The sequence below is a fragment of the Vipera ursinii genome (genome assembly GCF_947247035.1).
Source record: "Vipera ursinii genome assembly, chromosome: 9".
Classification (NCBI taxonomy): domain Eukaryota; kingdom Metazoa; phylum Chordata; class Lepidosauria; order Squamata; family Viperidae; genus Vipera; species Vipera ursinii.
The window spans coordinates 11,529,460-11,549,877 of record NC_139523.1 but is presented as its reverse complement, the minus strand read 5'-3'; the positions used below and the strand labels follow the sequence as shown (position 1 = coordinate 11,549,877).

Sequence of the window (20,418 nt, the reverse complement as noted above, 5' to 3'; positions counted from 1 at the left end):
CATCTCTTGCAAGCTTCTGACAAGCAAAGTCAACGGGGAAGCCAGATTCACGTAACAACCCTGTTGCCAACTTAACAACTGCAGTGATTCTCTTAACAAACGCAGCAAGAAAAGTCATATAATGGGGCAAAACTCACTTGACAAATGTCTCACTTAGCAACATGAATTCTGGTCGTAAGCTGAGAACTATCTGTATCCTGGGTCCCTTGTGGGGCATAAGTTGGGTTTTGATAATGAGACTCATGAAAATTTAACTCTTTGAGGGGAAAAAAAACATGGCAAACCTTTTTATAGGTGGTGGTGGGGATCGATTAACACAAAGTCCCATTTCCTACCCAGCCTGTTCCTGCCCTCCTCATCTTTGAATTGGGCTGCTGTATTTGACTGTGGGTAGTCATTTATTTATGCTTTTATCCTTGCGCAGTGTTTATTTTTATTTTTTTATGATGGTAAGCTGCCCAGGTTTGGTTTGTTATGAATAAATAAATATTGGAAATGGATCAGTGGAAGCCAGGATGGTGGCTTAGTTTAAACCAGACATGTCAAACACAAGGCCCGGGGGCCAGATCCGGCCCACAAAGTGGTTTCATGTGGCCCGCGAAGCCATCCTGGAAACAGTGAGGGAACGGCCCCCACTGCCTTGGCCTTGGCCCAGAGACCCTCCTTCTGCCAGAGACCCTCAAATCTGTCCCACTCCTGCCCAGGCCCCCATAGGCACCCTTGATGCCAACGATGTAGAGCTGGCCATGCCCACCCAGTAGGCTATACGCACTGTAGCCACGCCCACCCAGTAGGCCACGCCCACCCAGGCCATACCCACCCGGCCCCCTGAGGGCAACCACAATGCTGATGCAGCCCTCAATGAAATTGAGTTTGACACCCCTGGTTTAAACTAATGAAAATGTAATGATTATTTTAAGGATTTCCCACCTTCTAACAATTTGGTCTTCTAAGGTCACAACAGCTGTCATATTCTGAACTTAAGCATTACAGCTTCAATATGCAATTACAGAAAACTGTAAGAGGACATTGGAATGTCCTCTGGGGATAAGGAGAAGAGACACCATCTACCGAACGGTCAGGTGAGAGACAGCATGGCCTGCAGCTGCAAGATGGGCAGAAAAAGAGACTCAGGAAGCTCTATGCCTTCTCAGGCTGTAAAAGAGATGGTACAGGTAGTCCTCGACTTACAACCACCACTGAACCCAAAATTTCTGTTGCTAAGTGAAAAAAATTATTAAGTGAATTTTGACCCATTTTATCACCTTTCTTGCCCTGGTTGTTAGGTGGATCACTGCAGTTATTCAATTAGTAACATGGTCATTAAGCGAATCTGACTTCCCCATCGACTTTGCTTGTCAGAAGATCGAAAAAGGTGATCACATGACTCTGGGATACTGCAACCATCATAAATATGAATCAGCTGCCAAGCATCGGAATTTTGATCACGTGATCATGGGGATGCTGCAACTGTCGTAAGTGTGAAAAACAGTCATAAGTCCCTTGTTTCAGAGCTGTTGTAACTTCGAACAGTCACTAAATGAACTGTTGTAAGTTGAGGAGTACCGTGTTTCCCTGAAAATAAGACTGGGTCTTATATTAATTTTTGCTCCAAAAGACGCATTAGGGCTTATTTTCCAGTTAGGGCTCATATTCAGGGAAATACGGTACTAAATGTGTCCGTCTGGCTGACGATCTTAACTGGGGCTTATTTTTGGGGTGGGGCTTATATTATGAGCACCCTGAAAAATCATGCTAGGGCTTATTTTCCAGATGGGTCTTATTTTCATGGGAACACGGTACCTGTAGAGACTTGCAAAATTCTGTTAATGTAGCTCACCTGGTCATGTTTCCTGTCTGGTCTACCTGGGGAGGTTGAAAAAAAGGAGAATTAGATGAGTGCAACTAGAGATGCTGAGCAACATGGCTACGTTAAGTCATTCCTTGGAACCAGGCCTGGCAATAGCAAACCAAGTTGTTGAATGGTTTGAGCTTAACCCCTAGTTTAATGAGTGGGAAGATTCATGTTGTTTGTTTAGTTCCCTGGAAAGGGTGACCAGTTTACACAAACAGAGCTCTAATTTCTTTGTCGGAGAAGACACAGGGGAGGCAAAAGGGATAAAAAATACAACATCCCTGGAAGTCTGCTTCCCAGCTTTCGAACATATTGTCCCTTCGCCTTGTTTACAGGAGTCCAAGGAGAGGGGCAACTGGACATCCCTCCTTCCATGTGACAGTGTGTCAGTCTTTTGGAAACACGACCCTCTTCTCAAATTACTCTGCCAGCCAAACACATGTGACTCCCAGATAAATTATAAATAGACAAGAGGCAGACAAACTGCAGAAAACCCGGTGACTTAGTTTGAAAGTCAACCCAGCAAGGCTCAGTTCTAAAACCTGAGCTTGTCTCCTAGAAGAGTCTTTTGTCGAGCAAGTCCAGAATCTAAGGATATAATTTGTAAGTGCTGAACTGAACAATGGATTATCAGTCGAGCATCTTCCAGGACAATAATCCTATGGAGAATCTGGAAAAACAGCTGATCTGCCCTATTTGTCTAGAGATGTTCTCCAAGCCTGTGGTGATCCTACCTTGCCAGCATAACCTCTGTAGGAAATGCGCTAATGACATTTTTCAGGTCAGTACGCATCCATTCAGCCAATTTTGTACATGTTTACTCAGTAGCTATATAGGAAGATTCTGAGATTTAGCTGATTATCTGAGAATAGAATTAGACTAGACTAGACTAGACTAGACTAGACTAGACTAGACTAGACTAGACTAGACTAGACTAGACTATATGGAGTGGAGTGGAGTGGAGTGGAGTGGAGTGGAGTGGAGTGGAGTGGAGTGGAGTAGAGTAGAGTAGAGTAGAGTAGAGTAGAGTAGAGTAGAACAGAACAGAACAGAACAGAACAGAACAGAACAGAACAGAATAGAATAGAATAGAATAGAATTCATACAATGAGTCTTGCAATTGAAATACAAATATAACAAGTAGACTATGTGGTTGCTTAGCTTTCAGTCATCTAGGGCATCTTCAAGATTAGAAAAATTCTCCCTAGTTAGGTATCTTTCACCTTAAATTGGGCATGGATCAGATTTTAAGTAGAGAATCTAGGGAAATGCATTTCAGTCATCTGAAAAAGAATAAAATGGCAGAAAGTGAACGTGTAATGATCTCTACTACATTTGAAAGATCCATTAGCCATCTCTCTGCAACTTTTAATGAGAAAATAGCAAGGATATAAATATAGCAAACTTGCATTTGTGCTTCTGTTAAATGTGATGAAATTCTCCTAGCCTAGCTGTTATATGCTTTTGATATGGTGATATGGTGCTTTTTAAAGGCTCAGTCTAGTGCCTTAGAGATGGCATGCATTATGCACTAAAAACCATTTCAAGTGTTGGAGACCACCTTGGAATCATTCCTCAGATAATGTTCACATCTTCAAATGGCTTTGGCTAAGTAGCGGCTGATAAGAGCTCAGCTCTGGTCCTCTGGGGGCCTGTTCTACTTCTGACATTGCCTTCCAGACTTGTTGATTGTTATTGTCATACCTCCAAGGCAACACAAAACGTAAGGGCAGAGACACAGCCAAGAAGCTGAGGAGAATCTGGATTTCGTTTCCCAAAGATCTCATTGGCTTGCAGGCAAAGAGGGAGAGGAAAGAGATACCCGCCTGGCTGGTGAAACAATGGGTTGTTTTTAAGTGTTCTCTCATCCTGAACATCCTCAGATGTGTTGGTATGGTCAACAGGAGCTGTAGTCACAACACATCTGTAGGGCACGTCACTGGAGAAAGTGGCTTTATTTCCTTCTCAGTCAGTGGCTTCTTACATATGTATCATTTCTATTTTGTACAAAAAAAATAGGTATATCAAGACATGGGATAAATGCATGTGTGGCTTTGTTTTATTTATTTTTTAAAAAATATGGAGTCAATATCCTTAAGGGGAAGGACAATTATTTTTTATTTAATGATGGTTTACTGAATACATTTTTGTTAGTATTTACAAGTTAAGGCCCTCCAAGTGTGTTGGGACCTCAAACCCAGAATCCTAAATCAGCACAAGGCATGCTAATTGGGAATTAGGTCATATAGTTCCCTCTTTGAGAATCGGGTTTGGCCTAGTAGATAAGGTACTACATTAGAAACTAGGTGTCAATGAGTTCTAGTTCCTCCTTAGGTATGAAAGCCAGCTGGGTCACCTTGGCCCAGTCACTCTCTCTCAACCTATGTTGTAAGGCTCAGGTGACCAGTGGCCGATATAAAGATTTTTAGAAACTAACGCAGTATTTCTCTGTATTGTAATTACATTCCCCTCAAAACCACGACCAAACCATAGGCAATACCAACATTAGCAACATGGAAGCTGAAAGTTACTGTCATTCAAGTGTGAATTCTACGTCCAACAAGCAATCCCATTGCTACAGAAGATTGCCTAAGACTACCGAATCTGCATAAGATTAGGTGGACAATGGACCAGATGAAGCATCTTCTTTCAGCAAGTTGATAATTGTTTGTTCCAATGTCCTGTCCCTCCAATTATTTCTTCATATAACATAAGAAACCCATTGCCATAGGCGTAGGCAACCTTGGCTCTTTTATGACTCGTGGACTTCAATTCCCAGAATTCCTGAGCCAGCATGGCTCAGTATGGAAACCTCTCCATTCGTGGACTTCAACTCCCAGAATTCCTGAGCCAGCCATGCTGAGGAGAAATGGAGAGGTTTCCATACTGAGCCATGCTGGCTCAGGAATTCTGGGAGCTGAAGTCCACGAGTCATAAAAGAGCCAAGGTTGCCTATCCCTTGCCATAGAACATATTGAAAGCATCTAGGATTACACAAATTAAGGGGGAAAGGGATTGATCCTATAATTAGTATATCCAGGACAAATGGGTTCTGCAACAAGGGAGGATATATTCTAGAACCTGTACAATCATATATGTCTTCATCTATTCCATTCTCCATTTTTCGGGGTTAATGTCCTGTTTCCCAATAAACCAGTCAATATCCCATGCTCACCAAGCATGCCTACTAAGCATTATTTTGGGATAGATCCTCTTCAAAATAGTGTTTTTTTCATATTTGCATCTACAAAAATATATTAGTACATGTATTTGGCTGGCTTCAAGAAAGGGTTGGACCAGTTCATGGAAGTCATGGGGATCAGCAGTTATTAGTCTCGATAGAAGTGTGACTGCTTCTGAAGGCCATCAACTGGGAGACTTCTTTGTGTAGTTGATTGTCCCCTGAGAACAGACTGCTGGACTATTATTTATTTATTTATTATTTGGATTTATATACCGCCCCTCTCCCGAAGGACTCGGGACGGTGTACAGGGCAATTAAACACTATATACAACACATAATATACAAAAATTAAAATAAATTAAACCAAGTAGCCCTAAACAATAAAACACGTTCTAAAATGGACTAGATGGTCCATTGCTTATGTTCTTATGAACAATTTGCCTTATTTTGGCAATTCATATTATTCTTCATGTAACCCATAAAGATTCTTTATGTGATTCTTCCATGTTTAACATCTAATAAAAGACCTAGGAAAGATGTACAAGAAAATCAGGATGACCACATTTTCTTGGGTGACTTCATGAGCATGCATTCAGCCATGGATGGACCCGAGTCCTTCAAGAACTGAGATGGACCAGCAAGTCTTATTCTTATGTTTTAGTTAAATAAATAAGGAATAAACTCTATCTAGCTTCAAACGGTAATAATTTTTTTTGAATACTTATTTGGGGCTTCGCCTTATGTATTTTCTAGGACTCAGGTGCATAATATTTCACATAAAATTGGCGCATAAAGTAACAAAACTAGATTAGATTAAATAACTTAACAAATTGAAGTTGAGTTCTCCCAGCCAATGCCCAGATTTGACAAATAATATCATTGCAATTTGTGCCCAAAATAGATTACAGTTGAAAGAGTTACCTCATTTGTTGGCAGTGGCTAGTGTTCCAGTGACAGCGTCCATTTTATGAGCAAACCATGATGGGAGATGTTCTGTTTTATCAAAAGGATAACTGTGAATAATTTTAAAGGGGGAGGGGGAGGAAGGGAAGAAATCAGATTATTTTGGATTTTTGAAGCTTCCCCCCCCCCCCGGGTCCTTCCTGATGTGCTGAGTTTGAAATGAATAGGATTGATAGGAGCTGAAGTACATTATTTCTGAAGGGTACACGATTTTAGGGGGAAAGTGTGTAGTTTAATTTGGGGGAATCACTGACTTTTGGATTAACATGGTTGATGGCATTTCTAGGCCGCAAATCCATACTGGCAAACAAGCCGAGGAACTACCATATCAGGAGGACGTTTCCGGTGTCCCTCTTGCCGACATGAAGTCATTCTGGACCGCCATGGAGTCTACGGTCTCCAGAGGAATCTGCTGGTGGAGAATATCATTGATATCTATAAACAGGAATATTCAAGGTTGGTATGAATCCCGCTTTATTACACCTTGGAAAGGGAAATTCTCCCTTAAAAGCAATCATGTCTTTAGTATCTTCCAATAATTTCTTAACAATTATTTCCAGACAGGAGCATCAGCTGGAGAAAGGCGGATGAATCACAAAGCACCATCAAGTTATTGTAACTTTTACCAACCATATAAGATTTTCTCCAGCTCCCTAAAGTGGCCCTTGACTTACAACCATTCAACGGTACTGGAAAAAATGACTTACACACTAACGACAGGCACAATGTCCCCACAATCATGTGATCAGAATTCAGGCGCTTGGTAACCGGCATGTATTTAGGATGGTTGCAGCATCCTCGGGTCATGTGATCGCCATTTGCAATCTTCCCAATTGGTTTCTGACAAGCAAAATCAAGGGCAGGGCGAGGGGGCAGGGAAATGGATTTGCTTAATGACCATGTGATTCACTTAACAATTGCAGTGATTTGCTTAACAGCCATGGGGGAAAAAGTTGTAAAATTGGGCTTGACTCTTTTAACAACTGCCTCGCTTAACAGCAGCAATTCTGGTCCCAATTGTGGTTTTAAGTCAAAAAATACCTGTAATTAAGTCCATCCACCTTGAATGGGAGAAGGAGTGGCAGAACCTGGGGGGTGGGATGAAAAGAGGGATCAGCCTAGAATCCTTACATAGCCACAAGCGAACTAAATCCAATCCTTCTTGAGTGCCAGTGATCCTTATCTAATTCTAAGCAGATGAGCTGAGAAGATTTTCTGCATTGAATATATAGCAATCAATTAGTTTAACTGAACCTTCACTTGTGGTCTTGGATGTTCGCAGCTGACATCTTGCTGCTGATGTCCTCTTTTCTTTCTTTCTTTCTTTCTTTCTTTCTTTCTTTCTTTCTTTCTTTCTTTCTTTCTTTCTTTCTTTCTTTCTTTCTTTCTTTCTTTCTTTTCCTTCCTTCCTTCCTTCCTTCCTTCCTTCCTTCCTTCCTTCCTTCCTTCCTAGCACTAAAGGAAGGTATGAGCTACTACAGGGGTCTTCAGACTTGGTCCTTTTATGACTTGTGGACTTCAACTCCCAGAATTTCTCAGCCAGTGTACTTCAACTTGAGTTGAAGTCCACAAGTCATAAAAGGGCCAAGTTTGAAGACGCCCTGAGCTACCATATCTGGGCCACAACAATCCAGACAACCACTAGATGGCAGCAAAGGAATGTTGAAGACTCCAAATATGTTTGTTATAGTGGTCTAAATTTTTGCAGCTCAGATTTTGTACTTGAAGGAAGGAGGGTCTCTGTAGAACTGAAAAACTGGCCATCATAACTGGGATTCATCCTTGGGGCTTGCCTCACTCATGCCAAGAAGAAATCTGCAGTAGATTAATTGGATTAATAAGAAATTTACAGTAGACTGAAAGTGCAAAAAGCAATCCATAAAATAAAACCCATCTTAACACGGCAGCTTAATCCAATTTAAAAAGCCAGGTTGAAGGTTATGAGTCTTTTCAGAACAGCACCTACATGGACCTTGGGTCTGATCTAGGTTACTTTCATTCATTCTTTTCTTTATGCACATTCAGACTCACACCCACCGTGTGTAGAACTAGGAATTAGTGCTGCCTTAAATCACGACAGCAAACGCAATTATCATGCTGTTTGTTTAAAAAATCCTACAGAGGAAACTCCCACCAACTGACTAGTCCCGTGTCCATGAAGGGTCAAGAAATCTGGCTGGATTAGCAAGGGCCCTGAATATAGGAGCAGAAGTGCTGTGCTGCTGATACTTTGGGGTGGGGGGCTGTTATCATAAATCCTCCTCCAAAGGAAGGAAACCTGTTCTCAAAATAAATGGCTCCACTTGGACAGAAGTGGAAGTAAGTTCTAAACATAACTTCACAGGGAGGTTAATATTAGACAGACGGCTATCTACGCTGTACTGTGGGAAGGAAGGATCAGCAACCAGACCACAATTTCAACTTGATTTGCTAAATCTAGTATTTAATTTTTACTGCGTGAGAGGAAAAATTAAATGAGAAGAAGGAACTGGGAAATACTTGGCCTTAGTGAGGAATATTTCTGGGGCCAATTCCTAGAGATTGATAGAACATGAAGCAAGCAAGCCTAATGACTCTTCAATCCCTCCCTCTTTTAATAGACAAAGGGCCCCATTCACTACCAGTTCTATGAAGTTCTTGATACTCTCTTGGTTGTTTGCCTGGAGACATTTCATTGCCCAGCTAGGTAACATCATCAGTGCTAATGTTTACTTTAAAATGCATGGACCTCAGCTCCCAGAATTTACCAGCCAGCATGCTTTGGGTCTATATATATAGTTGTCTCAACCTTGACAACTTTAAGATGGGTGGACTTTTAACTTCCACAATTTCCCAGCCAGTAGGCAAGGAACTTCTGCAAGCAAATAACCAAGTTCAGAGATCACCTAGGACCATATTCCACCCAATATTTTCTTCTATTGAAAATAATTCCTGACTTGCATTTCACCAGATTGCCCCTACTCTTTCAAGAAAGGTATCATAATTAGGCATTTGAATAATCCATAAAACCAGACCTGATCCTCTTATGTTCATCCATGTTTTATACACCCATGTGAGGTAGATTATTTATTTAAACTCTTGTTTTACCATATTCTGCCATATTTTCATTAACTACAGGCCATGCAATTCCTGCATTTTACATAAAGTAAAACAAAAAGCATCTAAAGCAAGTTTAAAATAGTTTCAAACTTGCAGATCAGTGGCAATAAATAGCAGGACATAGTCATCATGAAATGTCAAATGAAAAAGGTACAGCGACTGCCTCAATATTACCTAGAGAGTTTTGGGGCTGAGTATGAATTTCAATTTCTTTTCCCACTTCTACTCAAACGTTTATTTGTTGAAGTTTATATGCTGCCCATCTTGCTATCCAAGGTGACATTAACTATGCAGACATTCTTATCTTGACTCTTGGTTTCCTTCCCATCTCCAACAGCCGTCCGCTCAAGAAGGGAAACCACCCAATGTGCAAGGAACACGAAGATGAAAAGATCAACATCTATTGCTTGACCTGCGAGGTTCCTACCTGTTCTATGTGCAAAGTCTTTGGAGCACACAAAGACTGTGAAGTGGCACCTCTTCAAAGTGTCTTTCAGGGACAAAAGGTATGAGCCAAGTTTCACTGCAGGGATGGTAATAATATAGCTTAACTCTCCAATGTTTAGCCTGATATTCATGGTCATCTGCCAACACTGGGTCAGGGAGGCTTGAACACTGCAAGATGGCAGGCAGAGCATCATAATCTAAACTCCATCCTTGATGTTGGTGTTACGTGCATGTTCAAAAGATGCCTGATGTTTTATCATGACATTTTTACCTGCCCACTTTGAGGATTTTGATGCCCAAATTTCAAAACTGGCTCACAGCAGAGGTTTCAGAGATACAGCTAGATAGGTTGCTTTACTGGAGAGCAGACAGACATCAAATATATCTAGACGATATGCCTGGTCTAGCAGTCAGAAATCATGCATCTGTTTCAGAGTTTGCATACTAAGCCTTTACCCTTCTGGCTTTTCATATCAGTTATCATTTTTCCCCACTCTGAGAGTTGGAGACATCATTCCAATGTTTACATAACAATTGTCTCTGGCCTGAGAATTGCTGGTTCCTGCCCTGTCAAGTTCAACCTTTACAGCATCTGTCTTCACGTACTGGTAGATTTCAAACTTTTGGTCTCCAACTGCCCCTTTCCTAATGCAGGCACCTTCTAAGGAATTCCTGCTTAAAGGACCAGGTTATTTTAAATTTCTCCCCTGGGTCATGGCAGGATCCACCAGCCTTCATTCTCTCAGGTATTACAAGATACCTACAAACCTGCTCGCTGCTCCATAACAGCACAGGAAAACACACAGGTCCTTTCATCTCTATTAAGAGGACATGATCAGTAATTCTGTTTCCTCCCCGCCTCTTCCATTCAATCATTTTGATTCTCAGGTCTGCCTGACAAAGTCCCTGTAGTTTTCTTGGCAAGGTTTTTCAGAAGTGGCTTGCCATAGCTTCCTTCCCATGGTCACCCAGCTGGCTTTGTTCCTAAGACAGGACTAGAACTCACATTCTCCTGGTTTCTACCGGGTGCCTTAACCACTGTGCCACATTGGCTCTCCGTTTTCTATTTAAACGATAGCAATTGTTTTTAAGTGTGCACCTGTATTACTCAGTGCATGCAAAATCTTTTCATGGTGTACTCTTTTGGGATATGCACAAACAGAAAGACACCCCCCCCCTGATAATTCTGAACAGTCTCAAGAGTTCCTCGGATATTTGCTTAGCAGCCTTTATGGAAGTGACTATCCTCCTACTTTATGCCTGCAACTTGACCATATGCCCAGAGACAAAAAAAAAAGATTGCATTCCTTCACCTTAGAGGGGTTTAGATCCAGTGGTATGAAGAGGACGTTTTGGGCCAGAAGGCCCATCTCCCATTTGGGCTTTCCCCAGAGATTAAACAGACCCACCACCACTCCATTTTCTGCAGACTCAGCTATGGTCACAGCCACCTGGAATTCTTGGTGCCTATATTTTCCTTCACACGGGGCACTGCAGAAGTTTAGAAAAATGAGGAAAAAGGATATGGAGTCTTTGTCATTCTGCAATTTGATTTTAAAAAAAATATATCTTCCATTCCTCTTTTCCCACTGATTTGGGAGAACATTTGAATGTGGGTCCGTGCATGAAACTTTCAAGTTGTCATTCAGAGTTTGTGATAAAAGGTCCTGCCTCTCACCCCAAAAGAGCAAAAGAAAAAACAGATTTCGCACTTTGTGAAACCGACCCAGGTCCAACTGTGCAGAGTAGGTTGGCCATGAGACAACCGATTTCAAACAACATTTTTGAGTCGCTGGCAGATGCGGTGTTCAGCCAGTTGGTGCAAAAGGGATGTGGGCTTTGGCATCCAAAATGTGTATGAATGTCAGCTTCGTAAAAACACATTTCTGCCATGGGCTAAAAATATTATGCCAATCCAAAGCCAACTGACTTTGCCAGAGAAGGATTTATAATCTGCAGTGCTTTTTTTGTAAAAAAAAAAAAAAAGGTGACGGAACTCACACACGTCATAACAACCCGCCTTGCCTACCCTACAAGGTTCCATCCAAAAAAGGTGCCGGAACTCCGTTCTGAGCGTTCTATGAGAAAAAAAGCCCTGATAATCTGTCTCTAGACTTAATCAGCTAATTGATGTCAGGCCTTCATTAAACTTTCCTCAATCTTTCAAAGCCCCAGAAAGATTTTTCTAAAAAAAAAAAAGTTCCTATAATCTAATACGATCCAAAAAAAACTGAAAAGGAAAACAATCAGTCTTGACAATAACTGTATTGCGGTCTTAAGTCGTAGCATTTCTCATTGATATTTCTTTCGTTGGATTTTCCATTTTTTGTTCTCACAATTGGACAAGGAGAACCTCAGCGCACCCCTTGATTCAGAAAAGGGGGCTTAGAGAGTCGATTTATTTTTATTACTTTCTCTTACAGACTGAGCTAACCAACTGCATCTCCATGTTGGTAGCAGGGAATGACAGGGTGCAGACAATCATCAGCCAGCTGGAGGACTTGTGCAAAACGACAGAGGTGAGGAGTACGACAAATGGCTGACTCTTCAGAAATCCAAGTAGCGGAAGGGAAATCCAATCCAGAGCGATGGTTGATCAGATAAGGGCTGCCAGAGAAGAGTGGGAAAGGGACCCACTGGCTTTCTTCTCCCTGTTTCCAAATCTAGGCAGGGGTTTATTTAGAGTTTTTAGACGAAAGAGCCGGCAGTCTGCTTAGAAACCTAAAATCCCGATGCAAACTCAAAGACAGTGCTTGCGTAATTTGCTTAGCCTGATTATTGAACTAATATTTGAATTTCTAATTTTCTGGTTTCCAATTAGAAATCAGAAAATTAATCTAATTAGAATCTCTAATTCTAATTAGAATTCTTAATCTAATTCTAATTCAAAATTAGGCTAATTTGCACTGAACGCTAAGTAGGGGAAAGGACTAACTAAGGTGTTGCAAATACATCCGCTTCTGCTTTAACTCAACAGTGCCCAACTGTTCTGGCTCCACAGACTGGCAGTTGCAGGGTAGGGGAAAGGGGATGGTTACATGCATGCAACCTAATCCTGTGCATGCACAAATGAAGCTTCATGCTGTCATCTACCACTTGCGTGGTCTGGTTCCCAGCAAGCCACGGACCAGTACCAGCCCACGAACCGGATGCTTTAACTCAGGGGTCCCCAACCCCTGGTCTGTGGACCAGTACAAATACTGCGGCATGCCAGCAACCGGTCTGCACAAACAAGCAAAGCCCCATCCTTGGGTTGCAGGCAGCACACAAAACCACGCACCCCCCGGTCTGCGGAATAACCTGTCTCCATGGAACCAGTCCCTGGTGCCCAAAAGGTTGGGGACCTCTGCTTTAACTCATTTAATTAAGTGTTTGATGCAAACTATTTTCCCAATGCACCAACAGGAGAAGAAAGGAAATTTCCCAGATAAGTGTTTTATGATGAGGAATCTGAGGTTAGAGCACTGAGTGCAAGTCAGAAGATCCTTGTTTGGTATTTCCTCTGCTGCCATGCACTTACAGAGACTATTAAGTAGGGTCTAACCCCAATAATTCTGAGTTGGGAAATATGGTGTTTGCAATCTATACATGGCAGACAGATTGGTGTATAGGTAGTCCTCCATTTACAACCACAATCGGGACCAGAATTTCTGTTGCTAAGGTGTTGTGAGCCACACCCGATTTTACAATCCCTTTTGCTGCTAAGCAAATCAATGCAGTTAAGTGAACCATGCAGTCATTAAGCAAATGTGGCTTCAAGCATTGATTTTGTTTGGTGAAAGCTGGCTAGAATGGTCGCAAATGGCAATCACTGTCTGCCAACGGTTGTAAACATATGCTGGTTGCCAAGTGCCCCAATTTTGATCATGTGACTGTGAGGAAGCCGCAACACTCATAATTGTGAAGACCAGTCGTAAGTCATTTTTTTTTCAGTGCCATTGTAACTTAGAAAGAATATAGTCTATAAAGATTGATATCCTCTCCTCTGCAAATGTCTTCTGCTGAATATATTTGCCAGCTGGAACCAGCTGCGGATCAATATTTTTTAGAGCTGCAATGCTCCCCTTAACGAATCAAGCACTGGCATCTCTCTGAATGAGTTCCAGATGGTTGCTTCATGTGTGAGATTTGTTCAGGAGGAACCAGCTGGACTTCTCCTTTTATTCTTCTCTCCCTGTCACAGGAGAATAGTCGGTCGGCTAAGCAGTCTCTGTGTGAGAAATTTGAAGCTCTCATTGCTGTCCTTGAGGAGAAGAGGACAGGCCTTCTGCAGCGTATCTCCAAGGAGCAGGAGGAGAAGGTTGGGTTCATGCAGAACCTCATCCAAGAGTATAAAGATCAACTGGAGACGTCCTCCAAGCTGGTCGAGACTGCCATTCAGTCTATGGAGGAAGAAGGAGGAGCAGCTTTTCTCATGGTGAGGGGAAATGTTACACATTCGAGATTCCTTCATCTACAGCTGTGTAAGATGTTCAGTTCCCAAATTCCCAGACCAAGATAGACAGAACTGGAGATCTGACTAGGACATGGGTAGGCAACCTTGGCTCTTTTATGACTCGTGGACTTCAACTCCCAGAATTCCTGAGCCAGCCAGGTTGCCTACCCCTGGACTAGGAGATACATATCATGGATCAGCCAGGAAAATGGCCAGTTGATCTTAGCGGTGCTACTTACCATCACTCCTCTGAATCTGCCTGAAGAGTTGGCAAGGAGATAAAATAAGAAGGGATTTGAATGTAAAATTACTTTGAACCTTAAAAGAGGGGTGTTCAACCTTGGCAAATTTAAGACTTGTGGACTTCAACTCCCAGAATTCCCCCGACAGCATGACTGCCTGGGAATTCTGGGAGTTGAAGTCCACAGGTCTTAAAGTTGCCAAACCTTGACTCCCCTGCTCTAAAATAAAGGTTTCAGTATTTTCGGTTTAATTTGCGAATTGTGATCTTTGCTTTTTATTGCAATGAGAGTAACCCTAAATTGAAAACAGAAAAAAAGGTTTCTAATTATGACACTTTGCAACTGTACAATTACGCTTCAGTATTTTTTGTGTGTGCCTTCAAATCAGTCTTCATACTCCAACTTTTAACAGGGCAATCAGCCAATCAATAATTTCTAGGAGACTCAAGATGATTTTACTGATTTTACCAATTTTAAACTGAATGTTTTTCATTCACATGTTGGCCTTTCTCTTTCTCATTCCAGACGGCCAAGCAGCTTATTAAAACGTAAGTCCTGAAAATATATTTTTAAACTCCCATTTTTTTTAAACAAACTGTAAAATCCTAAGTAAATAAGTTCAAAGAGGATCCATGCAGGAAGGACACTGTAAGGGTTGAGTAAATACTGTGACATTTAAGCTGATTAGTAGATGGACTAGTTTGTTAGCTTAATTGTCTAGTAGTTGCAATGCTCCCGTTCGCAAAAATTTGGGGGCAACTTAATTCCTTTTCCTGAAAAATATACCATCAGCTAATTGAAACCTATTTTATGTATGATGGAGCATTTAGGGTGGATCCTTCGGGAGAATGAAAACGGAGGGAAGACCCAAAGAAAGGTTAACACAATTACAGATAGTCCTCGACTTATAACAGTTCATTTAGTGACCATTCAAATCTCCAACAGCGCTGAAAAAAGTGACATGACCATTTTTTACATGACCGTTGCAGCATCCCCATGGTCACATGATCAAAATTCAAATGCTTGGCAATTGGTTCATATTTATGACGGTTGCAGTGTCCATTTTGTGACCTTCTGACAAGCAAAGTTAACGGGGAAGTCAGATTCACTTAACAGCCTTGCTACTAACTTAACAACTGCAATGATTCACTTAACCACTCTGGCTAAAAGGTCATAAAATGGGGCAAAAGTCACTTAAGAACTGTGTCACTTAACAACATAAATTTTGGGCTCAGTTGTGGTCGTAAGTTGAGGACTACCTGTATTTATAAAAGGGGGAAAGGTTACTCAGTCAGCCACCCTTTCTTTCATTCCATTTCTTTTGGTTATTTTATTCATCTAAAATATTGCCAGCCAGCCATCATATATCTGTGGACCGAGTCCCATAATGGTAGAAAGGCCTATAAAAAGAGTATCACACCATTTGTTTGAATGACAGCCCCAAACCTACAGCAGATTGTCTAACAGCAGGATAAAAGACAACATCTAATTTCACCTGCGTTCCAGAATCGTGGATGCATCAAAAGGTGGTCAGTTGGAGAAAGTTGAGACAGGCTTTGAAAACATGGACTACTTCACTGTGGATTTGGAAAGTATCACAGAAGCCTTGAGGAGCATCGACTTTGAGGCAGGTATGACAATCCAGAGGTGCCGCTTCAGGATGTAAGAAGTGTAACCTGAAATTTATATTGCTAATCTCTCTGAATGCAACATGGCTCTTCTAAGTCTTCTGATTTATCAAATACATTCCTCTTGATGGAGAAATTAATATTGCATCAGTCAAATGAAGACAGCCCAGGGGGCAAAAGACAATTCTTAAACATTATGTTGTTCAGACCAAGGAAAATATAAGGTATAATAATTAATATGGAAATCAAGCAGCACGGTGGCCAAAGGTGCAAACGCTTGCCTCCCATTCCGGAAGGTTGAGAGTTCAATCCTAGGCAGTGACAGATTAGAATAGAGCTGGAAGGGACCTTGGAGGTCTTCTAGTCCAGCCCCCCGCTTAAGCAGGAGGACCTACACCATCTCAGAAGGTGATTGTCTAGCCTTTTCTTAAAGATCTCTAGTGATGGAGCTTCCAGGATTTCTGAAGACTAGCTGTTCCACTGGTTGATTATCCTCACTGTCAGGAAGTTTCTCCTTAATTCCAGGTTGCTTGTCTCCTTGGTCAGTTTCCAACCATTGTTTCTCGTCCTTCCATCTGGTGCTTTGGTGAACAACCTGGCCCCTTCTGCCTTGTGGCAGCCCCTCAGTTACTGCTATCATGTCTCCCCTATTTCTTCTTTTCTTAGCCAAACACAAGTCCCACAGCCGTTCTTCGTATGTTTTAGCCTCCGGGCCTTTGATCATCTTAGTTGCTCTTCTTTGAATTTTTTCTAAACTGTCAACATATTTTTTGTGAGTGCAGAGAAAATGTCTGCTGCCAACTCCACATAGGTGTCAGGAAAGGCATCTGGCCAGTAAACACTCAGCCCCAACCCTATCCCGAAGCAAGGGATTATAGGGCATAAAAGAAAATAACAATAATATAGAAATCACTGCTGCAAACAGCATTGTGCATCAGGTTATTATTTTTGCATATCGACAAATAATACATAGCATCCTGAGTGCCAAATATATTTCATCAACTACTGACAGTAGATTATTATAAGGAGGAATGCCAAATCCAGATAAAAGTTCAGCAAATAGTAAATGCTATGAGAACATTCTTCAGCTATTCATACTGAGGTATTTTTTTTAATTTCCTTCTGTACTCGTCTTGGGGCTAATGCCTACTGATTCCCATGATGAAAGTGGGGCTTTAATATTCTAGTGCATAAGCAAACTTAACAAAACTTTTGTGTGGCAAGAGGTACAAAGTGAATAGACCCCAGCAGAGTTAGAAATAAAAATTCCCAAGAACTTCATAAGCATCTGAGATACTTATAGATACTAAGGCACTATCTAATAAAATGAAATTCAATAGTGAAAAAGTAAGGTTCTGCATTTAGGCAAGAAAAACCAAATGCACAGGTAAGTGGTACCTGGCTCAATAGTAGCAACTGTGAGAGGGATCTTGGAGTCCTACCTAGTGGACAATCACTTAAATATGAGCCAGCAGTGTGCATCAGCAGCCAAAAGAGCCAACACAGTGCTAGGCTGCATTAACAGAGGGATAGAATCAAGACCACGTGAAGTGTTAATACCACTTTACAATGCCTTGGTAAGGCCACACTTGGAATACTACAACCAGTTTTGGTCACCACGATGTAAAAAAGATGTTGAGACTCTAGAACAGGGGTGTCAAACTCGCAATGTCACGTGACGTGTTGTGATGTATCATGACTTTTTTTCCATTGCCGGCAATGGGGTGGGCATGGTTTCGGCATGATGCATCTGGCCCATGGGCCAGCAGTTTGATACCCCTGCTCTAGAAAGTGTACAGAGAAGAGCAACAAAGATGATTAGGGGACTGAAGGCTAAAACATATAAGGAACAGTTGCTGGAATTGGGTATGTCTAGTTTAATGAAGAGAAGGATGAGGGGTGGCATGATAGCAGTGTTCCAATATCTCAGGGGCTGCCACAAAGAAGAGGGAGTCAAGCTATTCTCCAAAGCGCCTGAAGGCAGGACAAGAAGCAACGGATGGAAACTAATCAAGGAGAGAAGCAACCTAGAACTAAGAAGAAATTTTCTGACAGTGAGAACAATTAATCAGTGGAACCACTTGCCTGCAGAAACTGTGGATGCTCCAACACTGGAAGTTTTAAAGAAGAGATTAGACAACAATTTGTCTGAAATGTTATAAGACCTAAGCAGGGGTTGGACTAGAAGACCTCCAAGGTCCCTTCAAACTCTGCTATTCTATTCTATTCTATTCTATTCTATTCTATTCTATTCTATTCTATTCTATTCTATTCTATTCTATTCTATTCTATTCTATTCTATTCTATTCTATTCTATTCTATTCTTTAAGAGACAGCTCTATAGCTCTGTTATAGAACACATGAGGCGTTCTGGAATGTGGATCTAAATTATTTTCCCCTCCCTTTTTTCCAAAGATGAAGATGATGAAGAACTGAATGAGGAAGATGAAAGAGAAGAGGAACAGCAAGTTGGGCAAACAGATGGTAAGAAACAAATGGGAAATATTAGCTCTTTCACACAGAGATACAATCTGAATATTTTTTTGAGATGAGCATTACGTGTAGTTCTCGACTTACAACCACTCATTTAATGGCCCTTTGAAGTTTATACCAGCACTGGAAAAAAATGATTTATGACGGATCTTCGCACTTATGACTGTTGCGGCATCCCCATGGTCATGCGATCAAATTTCGGCATGTATTTACAACAGCTCGTATTTACGATGATTGCAGCATCCTGGGGTCACATGATCAGCATTTGCAACCTTCCTAGCCAGCTCCTAAAGAGCAAAGTCAGTGGGGGAAGTAGTATTTGCTTAACGGCTGTAAAATTCACTTAACAACTGCAGTGATTTGCTTAACAACCGTAGCAAGAAAGGTAATAAAATCAGACGTAACTTAACAGCTGCCTTTCTCTGCAATGGAAATTTTGCTCCCAATTGCGGTCATAAATAATAAATAAATAAATTAAGGATGGCCTGTATTTTTTTTTCTTCCATTCAATTGTGCCTGTTTTCTTGGCAAGGTTTTTTTTTTTCAAGAAGAGGGTTGGCCCCTGCCTGCTTCTTTGTAACTGTGAGAAAGTTTTGGCTATGGCCAAAATCTTGAATGGCTTGTCTTCAAATGGTTTCATTCATTTCTCTCCTGTTTTCTGCAGGTGCTCAGTAACCAGGAAAGAACATGAAATTCCAAGGAGAAAGCAAGCAGAAAGTCTGGCTCCATAGGATTTGGACAGGGAGAAGGAAGAGGAAGGGGTGGGGTGGGGGGAACCCAAACTGGATGCCCGTCAAGTTAAGAGGGCAAAGCCCAGCTGATGGAGGCTCATTTGGGATGCTGAATTTGTGGCAATGCAGAAAGGCAAAAATGCACAGAGACACTTTATACACGGGTGCAACATGGAACTTTTCATACATGTTATATATTGTGATGTTTTTTTGTACATAATTCTTCAGGACACTTGATTTCTTTTGGGGAGTGGGGGGGGTTAAAGAAAATATAAGATTTTGTTGCTACTTTCATATCGGAGCATACTGTTCCACCAACTGAAGGCAGCCAATTCTGGGAATTAAGTTAAAGTGTTTCCATCAGCAGATAGGATGTAGTCAAGCAAGAATCAATTTTGTTGTGCTTTTTAATCTATGAAAAATACCACCTGCCTAGAAGTGAACCTAAATGATGTTTGTTGTTCTTCTTTGTTGTATATAGTTACATAATAAAATAAATTTCCATTTTATCTTGAGGCCAAATGTTTTGTAACAGTAGACAAACAATCCGTAAAACCTGTTGCCACAAAAAAATAGTGATGGCTTTATTTTAAGATGCTTTCTCAAGGGATTACTTGTAAATAGGGGGAGGGAATAAAACTAATAGCTATTTTTTCTATTGGGGGCTAAAATAGACCCCCTATGTTTCAAGTGCAGTATACCTCTGGTGACTGTAGTAGAATGTGAGATACTTCAGAGGCAGGGGCAAAGGTAGTTGCCAAACATTTTTTCCAACTTCTGGTAAAAAAACAAAAACCCAAAAGCTTGCCCCTCCCCTGCTAAGAGTGGATGCTTCTTCCTTCTTACAGCTGGCAGGACAAAGTGCATCACTGCTTCTCAACCTTGGTAACTTGATGCATGGTCTTCAACTCCCAGAATTCCCCAGCAACAGGCTGGTTGGAGAATTCTGGGAAAGGTAGAGAAAGATTGAACTACCATCCAGGAGAGGTTGCATAAGAACATTCAGAGAACAAGTGTCACAAATTCCAGTGTTTTCCTTAAAGGGTGATGATCATCTGAACAAAGGAAGGGTCCTCCTGATGTAGCTGAGCTACCACCGCCACCAGTCCCAAGCAGAATGACCAGTGGGGAGAATGCTGGGAATTGTATTTCAAAAGCAGCTGGAGGGCTGATGGTTCTGCAGCCTTGTTAATTAGATACCAACAAAAGAATTCTTGCAGATATGGAGACATTCTCTCCCAAGCATCAGCAGAATTTAAAGTGCCTTGGGTCCAGCCATATTACAGGGACTGGACAATAAATAACTCCGAGCAGGAAAAAGAAAAGACATTTTGCACACATT

General features: G+C 41.4%; 1 protein-coding gene across 2 annotated transcripts; it reads left to right on the top strand.

The window, feature by feature from the left end:
* Positions 1-2,362: 2,362 nt before the first annotated feature.
* On the top strand, positions 2,363-19,871 carry TRIM63 (tripartite motif containing 63). Of its 2 annotated transcripts, none has more exons than XM_083369795.1 (9): positions 2,363-2,636; positions 6,288-6,457; positions 9,438-9,606; positions 11,971-12,066; positions 13,731-13,964; positions 14,750-14,772; positions 15,731-15,851; positions 18,268-18,336; positions 19,010-19,871. In XM_083369795.1, the coding sequence occupies exons 1-8, from the start codon at positions 2,478-2,480 to the stop codon at positions 18,286-18,288; spliced, it is 993 nt and encodes a 330-aa protein (XP_083225921.1). In that variant the 5' UTR covers positions 2,363-2,477; the 3' UTR covers positions 18,289-18,336; positions 19,010-19,871. The 2 variants fall into 2 exon arrangements, with proteins under 2 accessions (XP_083225921.1, XP_083225920.1); XM_083369794.1 differs by having other exon boundaries at positions 15,731-15,855; positions 19,010-19,867.
* Positions 19,872-20,418: the final 547 nt, after the last annotated feature.